Source organism: Colletotrichum jinshuiense, chromosome 1 (genome assembly GCF_051148585.1).
Source record: "Colletotrichum jinshuiense chromosome 1, complete sequence".
Lineage (NCBI taxonomy): Eukaryota > Fungi > Ascomycota > Sordariomycetes > Glomerellales > Glomerellaceae > Colletotrichum > Colletotrichum jinshuiense.
Genome location: NC_139302.1, coordinates 5,235,419 through 5,254,891, shown reverse-complemented (window position 1 = coordinate 5,254,891; position 19,473 = coordinate 5,235,419). Strand labels below are relative to the sequence as shown.

General features: G+C 51.1%; 3 protein-coding genes across 3 annotated transcripts; 1 reads left to right on the top strand and 2 right to left on the bottom strand.

Annotated features, from left to right (window-relative positions):
• Positions 1–1,711: 1,711 nt before the first annotated feature.
• Positions 1,712–3,940, top strand: EsH8_I_001364 (FAD-binding oxidoreductase; the record flags this gene model as incomplete). Its single annotated transcript, XM_083268777.1, has 5 exons — positions 1,712–1,799; positions 1,889–2,273; positions 2,328–2,814; positions 2,877–2,976; positions 3,027–3,940. The coding sequence occupies 5 exons, from the start codon at positions 1,712–1,714 to the stop codon at positions 3,938–3,940; spliced, it is 1,974 nt and encodes a 657-aa protein (XP_083119215.1).
• A 3,689-nt stretch (positions 3,941–7,629) lies between these two features.
• EsH8_I_001363 (major facilitator superfamily domain-containing protein) lies at positions 7,630–13,986 on the bottom strand (the record flags this gene model as incomplete). The annotated part of the gene is made up of 13 exons (XM_083268776.1): positions 7,630–9,147; positions 9,197–9,334; positions 9,420–9,611; positions 10,641–10,795; positions 10,852–10,899; positions 10,947–11,867; positions 11,926–11,981; positions 12,595–12,674; positions 12,731–12,795; positions 12,855–13,280; positions 13,334–13,506; positions 13,564–13,727; positions 13,783–13,986. 13 exons carry the CDS (start codon positions 13,984–13,986, stop codon positions 7,630–7,632), a joined length of 4,140 nt encoding a protein of 1,379 aa, XP_083119214.1.
• Positions 13,987–15,100: 1,114 nt separating this feature from the next.
• EsH8_I_001362 (RmlC-like cupin domain-containing protein) lies at positions 15,101–16,791 on the bottom strand (the record flags this gene model as incomplete). Its single annotated transcript, XM_083268775.1, has 4 exons — positions 15,101–15,715; positions 15,777–16,318; positions 16,383–16,663; positions 16,718–16,791. 4 exons carry the CDS (start codon positions 16,789–16,791, stop codon positions 15,101–15,103), a joined length of 1,512 nt encoding a protein of 503 aa, XP_083119213.1.
• Positions 16,792–19,473: the final 2,682 nt, after the last annotated feature.

The window sequence follows — 19,473 nt, the reverse complement described above, 5'->3', positions numbered from 1 at the left end:
CACTCTTGTTTGTCAGTACGTAGTCGATACTATAATCCACGCCTCTTTTTCTTATTATTCTTCATCGCCCTGCCCGAAGACTTTTTCACTGAAGAAGGGCGAGCAAGTGGATTGGCGAGGTGGAGCTACGTCCTTGTCAAGTTTAGTGGGTTACTACTAGCACTGAGTCGTAGTGTAGAAAGACGTCGGTAACTCGGGTCAAAACCTATGGCCCTGGTAGCAGTGATTTCCGAATGTTACGTATTGCCCTGTTGTTGCGACAGGGTTGAGGAAAGGAAAGTTTGCTGTGCCGTATTGGCGCATTTCGAACTGCATGCCAATGATGCATACGAGAAACTCCCTTAAAACGACTGTTATCCCTCCAGACCTTCTGGGCGTAATTTCGCGTTTTTGTCTTCCATCGATTGCTGATATGACTATAGCTCATGCTTTCAAAATATCGTTGGGCACCATTTGCCAATTTTGACATCTCATGCTGGGTACGTGCGATCCCCTCGACGCGTGACCAGAACTTGGTTGGCAGCAATACATGTTTCTGATCATTTACAGTTGGTGAAAATTAGACTAGTTTTTCCCCAGGCGGCTACCCACATCCCTTATTATGTGGATAATGGGTAGCATCTGTGCAAATCCCTCAATTGCACACCAACAAACCCCAAGACTTTTTATTAGATCCCCTGATTCTCCAGCGGAGTTTCACTGACGCGGACACCAAGGATCCTTCGCGGATGCGGAATGAGGCGAAGCCCGGAAGGGGACAAAGCGCGCAGAAGGTTTACCGGGGCATTTACCGGGGGCCTTGTCAAAGATGGATGATCTCCAGCTCCCGAGACTGCCTTCGCTGCAACAACTCTCGGTGGAAATTGTGAGCGCGACTCGTCACAAAGTGGGTAAACGCCTTAACCGCCAGCCATATTACCAGACCCCGAGACAAAATCTGCACACAGACTCTTATTTCAAAGTGTCCGAAGCAGTTGCGGTAGACGTGATCTGGGAGACGAGAACAATCTGCCCGCGGCCGTAGAGATTATTATATCCTTGCGTCGTTTATAATGCCGATGTTGTGATTGTCGCGTCGCTGCTACCCCAGCGCGGGGTTCGCAACTTGTTGCCACCAATGTCGTTTTTAGTCTGTCGACCTTGTCCAAACAGAAGTCTAGATCTAGGCAAGACTATCCAACCCCCGGCACAATGCTGCCTGGGGGCGGACTCGAAGTCCCTTCTCGTCCAAATGTTCCTTCGCTCGCATTCTCGCAATTTGGCGGATGCCGCAGTCTTCCGGTTATCAAGCCTAGCCCCCGCCTGAACATATATCCCACAGCGTGAAAATTTGGTCCAGCTGGGGGGGATTCAATGCCAAACCCTTGCCACACTAATCTTTCATACCGCGGGATACCGCAAGAACTGCTGGGATGAGGTGGGCATAGGCAGGCAGTAATCGCCATGAACTATTGGCAACGGTTGTGTATTTCGCTCATGTTATCGAACCATAAGCATTATGTGAGACATGATAGTAGGATGCAACAATCCCACGTGGATGTTATAAATCCATGTGCACTGCTCGTTTTACTCGCTCATTTCTTTCCCGTCTCACCGCCAGCCACAAACCGGCGATCAGCATTGGAGGTTTGTCTGACAAGCGCGATTACTGAACTTGTCGCTTCTTCGGTCCGATCTGTCAAGTCTCTGCCCCCAACTTCCTTGGCACACAATGTCTCGACTCGGCCAACTCCTCCTCCTAGCGGCTGCCCTGCCGCTGGCCCGCGCCCAGACCATCGTCGTTGATGATAAGGTCGTTGGTACGTGAATTTGGTTTTGACTTTGCATTTACCCCTGAGGGGCCTCTTTCTGGCCGACTAGCATCATGACTAACTTACTCTTCGTGTAGAGGCTAACGAGTCAACTGTGGCCCCGGCTGCTGAGCCTGTCGTCACTTCCAGCGAGTCCCTGAAAGAGGAGACCGTCCAGCTGACCGAGGCTGTGCTGGCCAACCTTACGGACCTCTCCCTCTCCAACATCTCCCTGTTTGACTTTGAGACCACCACCGCCGGTGAGAAGCGTTCTGGCAAGGCCCGCGACTTTACCAAATGCAAAACCTACCCCGGTGACGCGCTCTGGCCCAGCACGATTGTGTGGAAGGTTTTCAACCTTCTCACTGGTTTCGCTGTGAGCGAGACTGTGCCTATTGGTGCTTCTTGCTACGATGACTTCGGCAACTATGATGCTGCTCGCTGCGAGTACATCACAAGCCAGTGGACAAACTCGACCATCCAGTGAGTAAAGTGGATAAGTCTACGTAAAATACACGCAAGCTAATATCGGTGAAGTACGGAGGACCCGACCTCGGTCATGAGCCCCTTGTACCAGGGCCTCACCTGCATCCCCTCTTCCATCAACAACATCTCTGCTGGCGCCTGCACGGTCGGCGGTTACCCCTCGTACGTTGTCAAGGCTACAAACGTTGCTCAGATTCAGCTGGCCGTCAACTTCGCGCGTAACCTCAACCTCCGCCTGGTGGTTAAGAACACTGGCCATGACTTTAACGGCCGCTCCTCCGGAGCCGGCGCTATCTCCGTTTGGACCCACCGTCTTAAGAGCATTGTCTTCCACCAGAACTACAAGACAAACACTTACTCCGGCCCCGCTATCAAGGTTGCCGCCGGTGTGCAGGGTTTTGAGTTGTACGAGGCCGCTGAGAAGTTCGGTGTGACGGCCGTCGGAGGTGAGGGTATGACGGTCGGATATGCTGGAGGCTACCTTGCCGGTGGTGGACACTCGCCAATGTCGCCCAAGTATGGAATTGCTGCTGACTCGGTGAGGATGCCTTTGCTCCATTATGGCTTGTAACTGAACAAAACTGACGTTGTTTTCTTTAGGTCTTGAGCATTGACGTTGTTACTCCTGACGGTCGTTTCGTAACCGCGAACGAGAACCAGAACACAGAGTTGTTCTGGGCTTTGCGCGGTGGCGGTGGCAGTAAGATTTTCCTCCCATATTTTTGATTGAATTAGCTGACCAGTTTTCAGACACTTTCGGCGTTGTCACCTCGTACGTCGTCAAGGCGTACCCCAAGCTTAAGAGTGTTGCCGTCATGACCTTCAGCTTCAGCACCAGCGAAACTGTAAGCCACGATGCCTTCTGGGCTGGTGTAAAGGCGTACTGGGAGGCCCTGCCCACTTTTAACGATGCCGGAAACTATGAGTACTGGAGTATCTTCCACACTGGCCCGGATTCTCTTGCATTCACTATGCTCCCCTGGTTCGCCCCCAACATGACCCTTGTGGAACTCAAGGCCCTTACCGCACCCCTCTTCGCGAAGTGGGCAGATCTTGGCATCAATGTTGATCCAGTCTATTCCGAACACTCGAGCTTCTTGCCCGCCTGGCAAGCTGGGTTCCCCAAGGAAGCTGTTGGTGGCACCGCCGCGAAGACCGCCTGCCGTCTCTTCCCCACCGAGAACTTCGCTGATGCGACCAAGTTCAATGCCACCTTCGAAGCCATCAAGGGTCTCAGCGACAAGGGTGGCCAGGTTATCGGCTTTGGTATTACTGGCGGTCCCGGGCCCTACCCTGACAATGCTGTCAACCCTGCTTGGCGCGGAGCTGCTATGTTCGCCATCTCAGTTTTGCAGTGGGATGCCGGTACCTCCATGGAGGTTGCTGCTGAGAAGTCCAAGCTTTTGACCAACGAGTGGATGCAGCCCTGGCGCGATGTCACCCCTGGCGGTGGTGGTTATGCTAGCGAGGGTGACGTTACTGAGCCCAATTTCCAGCAATCTTTCTACGGCACCGAGAAGTATGCTCGCCTGCTCGCTTTCAAGCAGAAGATTGATCCTACCGGTGTGTTTTACGCCAACTTGGGTGTCGGTAGCGAGAGCTGGTATGTCACCCGCCAGATCGATGGTTTGCCGACTCAGAATGGTCGTCTCTGCCGTGTTTAAAGTGGAAGCAAGCAACTTGCAAGAGCCTCAGGGAGTAAGGTAAATAGAAGTATGATAAAGTAAGCAATTAATACAAATACATAATTCGCCAATACAATTGCTCATACCAAAAATCTTAAACATGATAGCATGAATCGTCTCAGAACAAGCACCGTTTAACTTAATATTATTTAGTAATACTAGTGGCACTGTAAAAATGTGTACTTGGTGTTTTTATGAATTTTGCCCTGGACCTCATGTTGGAACGGATATATACCAGCATAATCATTGTGCATAATGAGGGGACCTTGCTTTTGCGCATATGGTACAACGGTACATTTCTCTGACGCCTCGCATATGTTGAATATTTCAATGTCAAGCGACTATGCTTAGACGTGTTATTAGTTATAAAACAGGTGAAGGGAGATGGATTAAGATTTAAGCCGTGCAACACTGAGCCTAAATGATAAATTCCAATTTGAAATACAGACTTCCCAAGTTACTGTAGCTTACTGCATCAGGCTTACTGCATCGGGTTTTATACAATTCGCTAATGATTTTAATTCTGGGAGAAAACTTTCATGCAATAGTGTCGTGGTTATAATGATTGAGTGATAAACTACTGGGTCCATTGGAGTATCCTGAGACTATCTCCAACAGAAATATCCAAGTCGCATTCTGGACTCAACCACTTCGCGTGAAAGAATTGACGCCTTTCTTTGCCTGAAAACTCTGTGCGTTTCGAAGTTTCCTAACCAAGACACTAGCCAAGAGACTCGGTGTGTCGTAGAATCTTTGAAGTTCCATCATTAGCATATGCAAAATATCAACCTCTGTGTGCGGGGCCTTACCATCTAACAGTCGTAAGTCCACCCCAAGCAGGTCCCATCAGTACAAGCAAGGCAATACTTCTTGCCGCTCACACATTCCTGGCAGTAAAAGCCGTCGCGGGTTTGGCGTTCCTCCACAGCGTTGCCGACAGCTGCTGGAGCTGCAGTAGCAAAGGTAGACAGGAGTCCAAGCGTGGTAAGAAGAGTAACGAACTTCATGGTGGACAAGCTTTTTGGGCTGTATAGGAGTCGTCTGGGTGAAAATGCTTTGAAAGTGATAGATTGTGCGTGTATTGCAACATCTACAAAGCCCGCTATTGGCGGTGTTTATTCGCTGCCATTTTATAGTCGAGACCAGCCGAGTTCTGCGCTGAGTTATAAGAATATTTGCCAGATTTGAGTCGCATATCGCGGAAAATGACCCTCATGGGTGACAAGCTGGCTAAACTGTCCAAGCCCCTCTCAGATAAATGTCCGAATGTGATAATTCTTGCAGAAACTGCTAAGACTTGCATCCAAGGTTACAATATACGAGACTTCAAACTAAGCGAAAAGAAAGAAACAGGGTATGATTTTCAGTTTTCTTGCCCCGGAGAGGGGTATCGGGCCATGCCAGCATGTAAGTGGCGGAATAAGAAGGCGGACAAATGCCCAATGTGGAATGTCGCAGCATTGGCGCGGGCAGTAAACATATCCGAACTGTGCTTCATTTCAGGCAGCTCAAGACAACACGGAAATGGCCCAGAGTGATCGGAAAATGACAAGTCTCGAGAACCTCCAGCCGTCAAAATCGAACGGCATGACGTTTTAGGGATGGATATAGGCATTTCGCACTTTGCCGACTTACTTTTCCGCCTCAGCGGCGAAATAGGCTGATGGCCCCTGATTTGACTCGGTTGACTGGCCAAGAAATAATAAGCGAGCATGGGCCTTGCCTTTTCCAAGCCGACAATCTTGCAATTAGTTGCATATTTCTTCGAGTTCATAGCCCAATGTCCAAATGATATATATGTACGATGCCACAAATTAAAAGCAAGTTTTGAATGATCGCGGGAGAGTGTAACTTTGAAATGGCTTCATATGATTTGTGACGCTGAATATCTACTTGATGCATGTTGTACAGACACCCTCGGGTGGAGTAAATTACAGGTTCGCAGATGGGTTTGTACTCTCTTGGAAACAATCAGATCCAGGAGCCCAAAATCGTTGTTTGCTTAAAACACTGATCGAGCTCAGCCGGGGATTTCTGGAGAGCATTGCTCCCTTAACCGGTGCAGCACTGGTGGTCGCAGCGAGTACCCTGTAGCTTGACGTTAGTTGAATGGACACTGAATTGACAATCTTTGAGGAGACTTACAGCTTCAGTAGTAGTCTGCGAGGGTCCAAGTGAACGCTCGAATCCCTGACTTTTGCAGTAATCGTTTAGGGACTCGGCAACTCCATCAGCGAAGCAAAGGCAGGCACCACCGGTGCAGTACGTTATAGTCCCGGAGCACGACTGAGCGGCAACTCCCGCCACTAGCAAAAAAGCCGAGTATAATAAGGAAAGCTGCATTTTGTGTGTTTGGATGAAGAGAAATTGGTTTGGGTTTGCGGTATGGTGAATCGTTGTTGAATTGAGTAGTGAGCTGGTTTGATGGACTACAAGTGCTTGAAGACAGCGCGATCGAGGAGCTTTTATACTTGTTCGAGTCACATAGTTGGTCGTAAATATTTACCCTTTCATATATTCGAGTCTATGGAGTCTCGTTGTAGGATCTTGGCCATCTTGCCGTAGTAGGGTGATCCATGCCCGGTCTCATAATCTGAAGCAACTGCGGCAGGCTGACGTGGGGTCGTCTGGAGATCCATCTTAACGAGCAGTCTGAGTCACGGGCCCCCCTTCGATTACTTCTCCAAATGCCGATCGTGTTCGTCCGACAACATGAGTGTCCTAGGATGCCAACCAAACCCCCAGGCTTCCCAGATCATAAACTGAAAAAGATTGGGCAACACCATATTTTCTGCAGTCTAGGAATAATGAGCTACTCAAACGCGTCAAAATACAAGCCAGGTTGTGTTCTTGGCTCTTGGGTCTACGTCATTGCCTACGTCGAGCTCAAGTCCTTCACAGGCTCTGCCAGTTTCAAGTAAATCAAAATGGAAAATAACAGTAACATAATGGGACATAATGGCGTCTCTTCCACTTGAGGCTGGTTGCCAGTCTGGGATTGTTCTCGAAACCAGAATATCCCAAAATTCTGATCTTCAGACAATTGCCTATAAATATTTTTGTGGGGTTCCCCATAATCTGATCACTCCGTGAATGCCGAGCCCGCCAACTCCGCCAATTCGCTGGATTGGGCCTTGAAATCCACTGTAGAGCATTTCACCTATTGGCGTTGATAGGTCATACTGAGTCAGGAACACTTAATATTAGGCATAAACAAGGCTTCAGATGACAGCGAAAGTTTAAAGTACGGAACCGCAGTTCAAAGCATTTTATCGGTGTCTGCCAGTAGTTTCAGAGTCCCGATTCAAGGCTTTCGGTTGAGTCGTTGCCTGTCAGTTCTGGACTGGAATGATTCAGGTCCTGATTCAAGCGCTCACTCAGCCCTGAGATGTTGCCTCAGTGGCAGAACTTATAACCAATATCCATGCAAACAGAGCACGGAACGGAAAATAAATTCCGCAGATCCGTTCGTCGGGTTCGGTCTCGCGACCGATTAAGTTCGAGTAGATTGGATAGTCCCACCGGAGCCCCGAGAACCCGCCTCATAGCGGGCCGAATGAATGGTAACTTCGAATGCCAAATGTGAGCTGTCGTTACAAGAGGGCGACCGGGGAATTATAACCCAAGAAAATAATATCATATTTTATGTCACTTCTATTTCTCTTAGTCTACTGTTCACCATGCACCAACACGCTGCGGTTCTTTTCCTGCGTTGAAATCGGGACGTCCAGGGCTGGGTTGCTCTGAAAGAAGTTGACTGGTTTTAGCCCTACCACCATCTTCTCGCACGGCATGACTGGCCAGTCTTCAATGCGAGGGTTATGGGTAGAGCCAAACGTGTGCCAGACCACGATGTCTTCATTACGCACCGAAGACGAGCCCTCGCTTGCCCGTTGCCGAATCCAAGAAGAGATGCCCTCCCCGCCGGTTGACTGCATAGTGAACCTGCCAGCTGGAAAAAGCTCTTCATCTTGGTGACGGGTCACCCAAACGGCGTGCGAGGTATACTCTGAGCGCTTGCCGTGCCATGAATTGGGGTGGGCTAGAAGAAGCTGGCTGTAGTGCGGGAGAAGTTTGAAACCCACGGGGGTTCCTGTTGTTGAGTTGATGACACCCTCATTGACGATTTTGAACGTTCGGTTGGTTTTGAAATCGAGATCCAGACCGGCTTCCTTCTCAACGAACTCTGACTTGGTAGTATATCCCACACCAAACGGGTTGCACATGTCTGAATTTTCATTGAATGGTAGTGGATGGGATTCTTCAACCAACAGTGAGTTTCGATGCCCATCAATGGCGGGATCGATCCGAAGGCAGAAGATATGTTGATGATAAGGTGCCAAAACTCCTGGAGCCACTACCGTGCCCCACGGAACCTTCGTATCAAGGTCAATCGGTGCCGTTGACATGATACCCGTGGCACGGACTTCATAGAATATAGAACCATCTTGTTGGAAGTAGAAGAGGAAGATGTACTCATAATTGCTGACAGTGATAATTGTCTGCAGCACAAGGATCCGCGACCTGGTGACCACAGCATTGCCTGTGCGAAAGTTTGTATGCTTCCAAAGGATGCCATCGTCGATCTCGTGGCAGCAAATAACGTTGGGCATTTTCAGAGGGTCTCCAGAAGATGTACTCAGCCATCCGTCAAAGTACTTGATGTGACCAAGACAATCGCAGCCCAACTTGAGATTATTGGCGTTGATTCCAGCGCCGTCGTTACCCAAGTCGAAGGCCGCCTTTCGCGGGTAGGGGAATCGGGGATCGCCATAGGGTACAAACATCTCGGACAGAGACAAGCGATAAAACAGACTGCGGCCTTCGAAGCGTATGTCGTGAAGAGTCATGCCCTCTCTGTAGTTAAAACCTACCCTCATTGTCCACTTTTCCCAGGAGATGTGGTTGCCTTCAATACTGAAAGATGGGCCCTCGGGTTGGGAAATATGGTACGGCTTTGTTGTAGTTCTCCGCTCCTTGACAAAGTCTGGGTGGTACTCGCTACTGGAATGAATCTTGCGACGATCGAACTCTTTTGTTTCGTTGGTGACCCTATCATGTTCTCCGGACGGCAAGCGATAAATCTTGACGATCTCGAGGTTGTTGGATACTTCAGCGCAGATGTCCAGCGGATAAGCGTAATAGTTGGCATCCGGATTGTCAGACAAACGCATGTAAAACCAAGCCTGGCCTGGTAAGCTGGAGAAACTTCCTATAGGTTTGTAATAGTCTGACCATGGTCCATCGATCCTTCATGTCTTTCAGGCCGTCAGTAGCATATGCCCATGGCTCAACCACTACTGTAGCTTCCTCTGGCAGCTTGAGTTTCGATCTCTCGTTGAATTTTCGGGTCGACGAGACAAGCTGCCGCAACTTGAGCCATGAAGTCAGTATCGATATACGAGTGTCGCCCATGAAGAGGGGTCCTGGATGAAGTTGTTGCTGTGTCCAGATTGACAATGTCTTCGTACAATATCTTGTCAATGTACGCCTGGACCCTGGCTTTTCGTGCCGGGAAGGTGATAGAACTAGCGCCAGCATGCTCGTTGTCGAGGAACTCCATCATCTCCTTCTTTGGTGGTTCCGCTAAGGAAATGGCCCGGAAGAAGATTTTTGCATTGTCGCTTGCTCTTCGCACAACTTCAGCAGCCTGTGGAAACTCAGAGTGAGAAATGATCATGCCGCATCGGAACTCAACCGACCAAAACCAACGCTGTCTTTGATATCAACATACTTGGCTGACCTCCTCCGGCCGGAGCGGGTCAAGTGGATGTGGCTTGTGTACTGTTTGTGCGTCTCCCATTGTCGATAAGGATTGAGGTGGTGGATAAGGTAAACAGGTCTGGGTAACTTGGGCAAGGTGAGTTAGGTGGAAAACGCTAGTGCCGAGATGATCCGGGATGAAGCAGTATTTTAAACTTTAGGGAACGCCGAGAGCATGTAACCATGATATCCGGGCGATAAGCTGGTCATTCGGAGAGATAGCGCGCCCCCGCACCCGGCAGCTACATCATCGTCCCCGAAGGGTAGCTGGAGCCTTGAAAGTGGAGACACTGGCCCGGTGCCGTTCCGCTAAGGTAAGGAATTGTCGAGGCGATTGCCGGTCCTCCGGTTGTCGGCCCGGTCCCATTTGTAAGCAGAATTGAGGCAGCGAAAGCAAACACATGTCGCTGAGTATTCCGTGACACTGACACGCCGGCGTGAAAAGGACCTGTATTTCAGTGTTGGACGGCAATGTGCTGAACAAGGGTCGATCTGTTCAAGACTGAAGAGATTCAGTTGCCGAAGGTAATAATTCTGTGCATATTGGCAGAGACACACCACACACACACACACATTTATATGTATATTGTCCAAATTGTATCAGGATTGATTATACCATCAATCTACTTTCCGCCCCTTGAAGGGGAGCTTACACACGAGAAGTGCATGTATGGTGTTCATAGAGTTATGGTCATTGTATCATACTATCATATTATAAAATGTTTCCAAGTGCGACATTTTCCCCCTGTGCCCTGCATTCACATGTCCGACTCGCCTATTCCCAATAAATGTGCTCTCAGTCATACCCGATATTTGAGGTTGAGTGGTACCTAGATCAGGGAAGCTCTATTATCCATAGACTTCTAAAAGCAAAGGTGCATCAAACTCTAGTTCTGGCCTTGAGCCACCCACCCACCAACAAAGATCGAGCGGCATAAAAGCATGCGCCGCCAAGAACAATAATTGCCAGGTAGAAACCCGAAAGCGCAGTTCCACCCATGCTTTCGAGCATCTGTCCGCCGATAGGCACGGTTATCAACAGCGAGAGGCTGACAACAAAGTTCATCGTGCCTTCAGCGGAACAAGTTAGATGGCAGTGCAAAGAGTTGGCATTGGAGAGCACTCACCCAGATATCTTCCATAGTCCTTCGGCTCGCAGGTCTTTCCCAAGCATACTAGGCCACGTCAGATAGATGAACTTTGGGGTAGCAGCAGCACTCACCTGGTGTACTGGACAGAAAAGACCCAGACCCGTAACCCCACAAGGCAGAGAAGGCATACAAAGCTCCAATGTGCTTAGTTCCAAAAGGCACAAAGATGACACCAGTAAAGACAGTTGTGATAACTATCATTATCAGCAAAATGTTGAGGTGGCCGAGCCTGTCGCCGATTATGCCGGTCATGATGCGACCGAAACACGAGGTACCGTTGAGGATTGCAATAAGAGAGAATCCAATGTCGGACGGAAAACCTGCGGCGATCGCAAAGGTAGGCAGCAGGCCAGTGATGCCGAAGAGAACAAACTCAAGTAGGAACAAGCCCATGGTGATAAAATCGAACGGAGGGGAGCGGAAGGCCGAAAAGTTGAGCATTGCCCCTTTTGTGGCAACAGGCGTGGCAGAGGAGCCACCAGTTAGCCTTGGGTACGGGAGGAAGCACAAGACTCCGAGTACCATTACACCAAGGACGAGAAAGCCCATGATCCTCATTGACCACTGCCATCCTAGCGATGGCAAGATGGATCGGAGCATCATCGAGATAGTGACACCTCCCATGGAAGATCCGGACAGAGCGACTCCCATGGCAAGCCCTTTACGGCGGCTGAAGAGCTTACCGATGACGGCCATCGCCACGGTAGACGTGAGGGCGGCGCCTGTACCACCCAGAAGTCCAAGGCAGAGTATAAAATGCCAGTACTGTGTGCATTCTGCCATGATGAAGAAAACCGGGATATAAAGAACTGCGGAGATGGGGGCTAGATATCGCGTGCCGTACACATCCATCAAGGGGCCGGCTTGGATCCCGAGAAGCAACCCTAGGGAGGTGAAGACACCGCTGATCCATCCTATATCACGTGGCGAGTACGAGCTCAGTTGGTTAAGCTGAAGATGTGACTGGACGGTTCCCACGGACTGCATGAACCCTAGCAGCAATCATTAACATCGAATCAGAGGAGAAAGCTTGAGTCATGGTGCGCTTACCGTATGAGGGATAAAGAAATAAGAATGAGCCCAGGACGCATAGCCATGCCAGTGGACTGGATTCGGGGTCTCTTTGGCTAAAATTTGATGGAGGGCTCTGCATCGTGCCAAGCTCAACCGCCTCAGCCTCCCCTGGCGCAGGCGTTGCTCGAGTTTGTTGCTCTTCTGAAGTACCCATTGCACAACTCCAATATGTCCACGGGAAGTTGATATAGTACCATGTAACCAAAAGATCTGAATCGTTAAACCAGCTTTCAATAATTTTATAATGTTCAGTAGGTTGTGGGCGGGCCGAAGACGGCGGCATTGGAAGAGTCATACATGCATATTGAGTAATGCAACGCTGTGTATAAGCAGACGGATGGCGAGTGGGGTGGCGCGCCCTACGATCGAAAACTACGCCCTAGGTTCGGAATCGCATTCACAAGCTTTACAAAAGTTCTTCACATCCGATCGACGGAGGCGATTAGGCTAGACTCCTTGGCTGCATCTCCTCGGGAAACTATACTGAATGGGGTAGTTTTGCGCGGAGAACTAAAAAGGAATACAGTCACTTGTCAAATCACTACCAAGGTTGACGCAGTTTAAGCTTGAATTTATTCACAGAAGATAAAAGCGGTGAATATACAGGTTGAACAATCCCATTAGTGGCATTGGTGGTGGGATTACAGGTACGAGGCCTCGACCAAGAAACCGACAGTGAACTTGGAGTGGCGCAGGATGGCGGGCCACTGGATGGTGTCGTAGCTCTGCTGCAAGTTAGCCACCAGTCGGGTCTTTGAATGGGGTTTATCGCAATACTTACGTCTCTGGAGCTGTGGATGTACGGGCTGGACGTGTCGATGGGCTCATCGCAAACGTAGGCAGCAGCTGCAGAGTGCGGTTAGCAATGGGCCAAGATTTTGTACTCGTGATGTATGGGGTCTTACGGAAACCGTTGGAGCGGGCGCTGGCGTGGTCGGAGCACCCGTATCCACAAAGGTCGCTGGTGGGCGCGCTGCCGGTGTACTGGGTCGCAACGAGGCGGACGTAGGTGGTAAGGGCAGAGTCGACATAGTCGTTGTAGACGGAGACCTTGCCGGAGGGGGAGTAGCCGGCCATGTCCTGGTTGACGAAGCCGAGAACCGTCTTGCCGGCGGTCTTGTAGTTGGCGAAGATGGCCTGGGAGCCGAGAAGGCCGCCCTCCTCGCCGGCGTAGAAGTGGAACTCGAGGGTGTTCTTGGGCTTAAAGCCAGCGTTGGCCAAGACGCGCAGGGCCTCGAGGATAACGACGACACCGGAGCCGTTGTCGTCAGCACCGGGGCCGCGAGCGGTGGAGGAGCCTCCAGTGGAGTCGAAGTGAGCACCAACGATCACTGGTCTGTGTTAGTACGGAGGATCAATTGACTCGGAAAATGGCGAAGCATACCCAGATCGGAGCTCGTTCCGGGGATCTTGACAATGATGGAGGGCTGGCTAAAGCTGTGGGTGAACTGCGAGACAGTAATGGCCGAGTTTGCCGCCGCAACAGACTTGACCTGGTTGAACAACCAAGTCGCGGACTCAGTACCGTAAGTTGAACGGTAGTAGCGGTTGTAGAAGCTAGATAAGTGTTAGACCTAAACTACGTGGAAAGTTGAAGTGACAGTCAAAACGTACTCGGTCAACGTCTTGAGCCAAGTCTGAGGGTTGGTGTTGGACACGGAAGCAATCAACGAGTTCGCCTCGGTAACATGCGTCAACGTAGTGGGGTACGTGACAGCCCGCTTGACTTCAACGCTGGCATCCTGCGGGGTAGACAGCACAGCCAGGACCTCTTCATCCTATTTATTATGCGGTCAGTTTTGCCCAAGGTGTGGCATGTCGGGAGTGGCCTACAGTGATATCGGTGATGTCAATGAAGCCGATGTTCTTGCTGACGTATTCATCGATCTTCTGCTCTTCCGTGACCCAGGTACCGGCGTCAGTCTCGGACGTCTTGATCAATCGGAGCGCGGGATCAACTTGGATGCTGTCCGTAGCAGGCACAGCCAGGGCAACCCTGGAGGCCGCGAGGATGGCGAGGGCAGCGTTGAAATGCATCGTCCAAATTGTCCTGGTGGTTGTTGAGGGGGGCGTCCGAGAACTGGTGGAGTGGCGACGACGTGAGCAAGAGTCCCTCGAAGACAAAGATCGAGGAGGCAGCCTCCCTTAAATGCACCCACGATGAACCCCGGGCATTGTTAGCATCAACGGCCTTCCCGTCATCGTCTTCGGGATGTGGAGGATCAGCCTGCACGACGGCAGGTCCCGTTTCCCCAAACAGGCATCTCGCTGGGCGACGGCCACCACCGTCATCGCACGCAATACGACAAAGGAGTAGAAACAGGAAGCCCGTTAGCCAAGAACCCACAAGCGCTGGTGCGCTCAATAAAGCTTCTCGGGGCAATGGCGAACATGCGGCAGGAGCATTTAAGCTTATCATGATCGCCAAGTCCGCGCGAACCTTAGGAGCTGCCAAACCGAGCTAGGCTCGGCTGTTGGCTGGGTCATCAATGCTACCCGGACCGGCATTCCCGCCCACCACAGCCCACTAACTTGGGGATCTCATTGGACGTTGCGGGGGACTCAGGGGCGCTGTAATGTCCCTCGACATGATTTTGGCTCTTGGCAAATCCACATTACGGACCAGATGAGCAGCTGCTTTCACTACCGATAGCCAATGGGTGTTGACGATTCATTTGCTGGGTATGATTGTCGTCCAGAATCAGTCAGCGACATATGAATAACGTAAAGCGTTTTCAACTGTTTATAAAACCGACGAGAGCCATCGACGGGTCGCTTGTTCAGCTCCCGGCTGTTCGTGAGTGCGCCAAGGTTCAGGTACACTGCATTGCAGGCTCAGCTCGTCCTCATCGGAGCCTGCATTTGAGTCTGAGAAAAGAAAGAATACGTCGTACACATGGTACACATGGACATTTCCATCATTTTCGCCATGAACTACCTACTACTCCATTCACTGCAAGGTGTTGTGTGTACCAGGAGATCGTGGAGTCTAAAATATCACAAGATATTCAAACCGCTAGAAGACAATTGCTTTCTAATCTCTAAAACTAAGCAAGCTTCTTTCGCAGAGGAGAAGGAGGCTCAAATATATCTAAAAGTCTACCAAAAATATCCACACAAGAATCGAAAACACTATGGTGTGCTCGTTAGCCTAGGCCTTGAAGGCTCGCTTGAAGTTCCTTCCACCATCTGCCAATGCCGTCATGTTGGGGTTTCCGAGCTTGATGTACTCCTTCTCCCGAGGCAAAGCAGCGATCACCTCATCCGACAGCTTCAGAGTATCCTTGACGACCTGTTTGGGCGTGAGAGCCAGCCACTGCGCTACACTGATGTCCGAAAACTTGGGCGCCTGCAGAACCTCGAGGAAGACGACGTCCTCGGTGCCCGTGTTCTCAATGTAGTGGCTATCGCCGACTTTGACGTAGCCGACGTCGCCGGCGGTGAAATCAAAGGTGCGGGAGGCCTCGGGGGCATGGAAGATGGTGATGCGACCGGAACCCTGGAGGAAATAGTTCCATTCGTCGCTGGTGGTGTGCCAATGGATTTCGCGCATGGCACCTGGCTGAACAACCACAAGAGCAGCGGAGAAATTCTCGGCAATGGGGAATGTCTGAGGGTCGAGGATCTTGACCGAGCCTCCGGGGACCTGGAAGGGCTCCTGCTGCGACCAGTGGTAAGTGTAGGCTTCAGCACCAGTGAGGGACCCGGCCGATGAAGTCTGAGTCTGTTCCTTGATATCCTTTGGTGCGGGCGTGCCGTTGAAGATCTAAAGCTGTTCAGCAATGTTCTGGCACAATGGGCGGCATTCGTGGTGTTTCTGGACTTACGTAGAGTTGGTCCTTCGGGATGTTGTCGAACGCAGGGATATCTGCCTTGAAGTTCTTCGAAAGCACAGAGAGGGGGTTTCTCAAGAACAGCTCAGAAGCGAGGAACGTGTTCTCCTCGCTGAAGTTACCATCGTCGAAGACAAGCAAGAACTCGGTGCCCTGGTCAAACGCCTGGATGCTGTGAGGCACGCCCTTGGGGAAGAACCACACGTCTCCCGCGCAAATGTCATCGACGAAGCTCTTGCCATCCTCGTTCATCGCAGCGATGCGGCAGCACCCCTTGAGCATGAGGGCCCACTCGGCAGATGTGTGCCAGTGCAGCTCCCGGTACGCGTTGGGCTGCAGCTTCATGTCGACGCCAGCCATGCGCGTTGCAACGGGAAGCACATCAGTGTTCTGCTGGCGCGCCCAGCCGGCGCCCGGCTCGCTACCGAGGCGGTTGTGCGAGAGGCCCAGGGGCCACATGGCGTTCTCGACATCGCCCTTGTCGGTACCAGGCGGGGCAAAGAGGTCAGGGTTCAGCTTTTCGTAGGCATACGTTCCTGCAGGAATCATGCGTTAGCGTGCTGTGCCGCGTCGGATCTCTCCGCTGGGAATGCTACATACTGGGGCCGGGATCCGGAGAGCCCAGTTCGCCGCGGATGGGCTGCGGAACGTCGACGCCGTCAAAGTTGAGGTACAGACCAAGCTTCCCGTCTGCCTCCTGCCCAGGGACGAGCTGGACATCGTTCACAATGGCCGAGTCGGAAGTGTCCGGGTCGGGAAGTGGTGCGTTGCCCCCGAGGAGGCTCGAGTCTCCTCTCAGGCTGCCCGTGGGCGCAGAGACGGTAGGGATTGGTGGGCTTACACCTCCAACAGGTCCCTCGTTTTCTCCGTAATCTCCAAATCTGAAAATGTGTCAACTGAAGCTCCTAGGGTGGTTAATTATTGGGAGAACTGACTGTGGCGCGGGGATAGCATATCCCTTAGGCAAAGCCCCTAGTAGGGTGAGGAGGAAGGTAGTGTGAGTGTGCATTCTAGATGAAAGGCTGGAAAGTGGGAGGCGCTCAAAAAGATCGCTTGTAAAGGAAGGCTGCGTATTAGAGATCTTGCTCGTTAATGAGTTGGAAGTTGTTGATGAATGACCGTTGACAAGCCGGGCATGAAGGGCTTCTTATACCCATCGGCTCGGTCAGGTGAACACACAAGCTATCATGAGAAAACATGCCGCAATGAACATACTCTGAACCATCATTGTCTCGACCAGACCATCCCGTAGCCTATTCCCTCATAACCCCATGTCATCTATCAGCTGTTGAAGCCTCGACCTTGAGCACGGCGGGGCCGAATAAGCTTTCAGCCTTGGCGGCCGGGCCGCGAAAGGCGGGTGGCCTGGGGTTAGCCGTCCGAAAGAGGGGTGAGAGTAGGGCTAGGATACTAGAAGCCGGGGGCGCTTGTGGTCTCGATGACGCGTTTCCACACTTTAGATCTATCACGAACGTTGAGACGGTTAACACGGGTAAGACAACGACCCACGCACGGTTGTATCGGCACTGACGGGCGCATACGGCCACCATGGAATGAAAGCTCACACCCCGTAAAATAGCGCAACTACTATACCAAGCAGTTGCTTTGTGCTCGCGGAAACGTCGGGAAGGCACTTGCGCTTCATTAAACCTGTCTCGACTAAGCTGTCTCGCTGCGATGAATGACATTGGCTGTGTGATAATCAGCAAAAAGTTAAAAATAAGGTAGGGGTGCCCACCCTGCTAATGGCGGGAATACCCCACGCTGCACACTCTCCTATTGCCGAAGGCGGCAGTTCCCAGTATGGCCACGGGGTGAAGCCAAAGAGCCATTTTGCTATTCATTAGGAATGACATGTTTACATTTGTGTGACCCGGTGCACTCTTGACATGAGTCTTGTGTGGCTGGATTATTCATGGCAAAACAAACATTGGATGAACGATTGGAGGTGAGACCAATGTAGTGTGCGAGAATGCCGGGAGTTCGCAGAAAGCTCGGGATTGTCCGCTTACGCTTGGGTACCGTAGCATTTGAGGCTCCCGCTTCTCTGCATGCTCACCGGCTTCTAAATTCCGAGATGGAAGCTTATGAGACATCATCCGTCAGCCGCCAAAACAGTCACTGGTCAGCATTCTCTGCTGGACATGCATCAGGCGCCTCATACGAAGGTGCACAACCTCATCCGAGCCCTTCCGTCGCAACTGGGTCAGCTTCAGCATCGCTCCCTAGATTTAGAAACCGAGGTGGATTCTCTACCAAGGGAGTCTGATGTATTACTGATGAGTATGTTGACACGAGGACTCGGGGATAAGCCGCAACGAGTGAGACGATTGCAACATCGTCCTTTAGATGATCAAGTCTGATACGAAGCGGTCTTAAAAAAGCAGCCGAGAGAACCAAAGCTTGTTCCAAGCCATCACAGGCGTGACCGCTTCAATAAGACGCGGAATGGTGACGCATTTGAGCATTTCATGACTTAACTTATGGCATTTGCATCCAAAATAAGCCTGCCTCGTGTCGTGGTGCCTGATGACTCGCTTCTGGTTCCTGAAGTTTCATCCGAGACATGCAGCCTTGCATGCTTCTTTGGTCTTGCGCCTGTAAGTCAAATTTGGCCGTGTAGATGAAGAGTTTGGATCAAGAGAATTAGATCATGCTTTCAGGTCCTCAACACTGCCAGGTCACAGCCACCAAACGCCGCCACCATATTTGCGTTAAGACACCCATTTTGATAAGACGTCATCATAATACGACATTGGGCATAAAAAAACGATTACGTCTCATCTAAAATTATGTGGAGCGACATTCTGTATGGTAGCTTCTTTTTCATTCCACCGATATCAACATCGCGAATGGCAGTATGACTCATACGAACTGTCTATGGGCTAGCGAGTTTATTCAGGATGACAAGTCACTGTCTTAAACGCACCTTATTGTATAATAAATGCTCCCGGAACCCCCCGCTGGCCAAACGTCGCGGGACGGAGCTTACGCTGGTGAACCGAGGGCGACAGCCCACGGTTAAAGTAAGCTCACAATACGTCCTGCATCGATTTTTCAAATATGTTTGACATCGCAGCCACAAGTCAAGTCCATACTGGGTTGACACCGCCACAGACCATCCCTTGCGATGTCCCCGGCTGTCAGTTTCCTCCAGCGCGTGTCGACCCCCCTTTTCCTCGGTGATTCCAATCAAGGCCGGAGTGATTATCCGCATTATGTTAGCTTTGCCACGCTACTAATACAGAGATTCTCATCGTATAGGTGCCTGTAGGAGTAGAACCCCCCATCTTATATATGGGAGTTGACTAGAGCCCTCAAGCGTAGTCATTTTTGCTGTTTCTGTGTGGTGTTTCGTGACATGAAGTGTTGCTATATGATTCCACCGGCACTTTCGCAGAACATCACCAGCAGATAACACATCTCATAGACCCGAAGCTCCAACAGACATGGCGGGATTGCAGTTCAAGGTACTTGTGAGTCTCCCAGCCCCCGTGCTCTCTTCAATCGGCATCCCCCGAAGCCGATAGTATAGTAGGACTCTTTCGAACCCCTCACGACTTTTGAGCCATACCTTACTTTGGGGCTGCGACACGACCCCTGAATCATCCGGAAGCGCCTGCTTGGCCTGGATTTCAAATGCAAGGGTCGCTACTGCCTCGACGAACAGCATCTGGCCTTGTTCATCCGC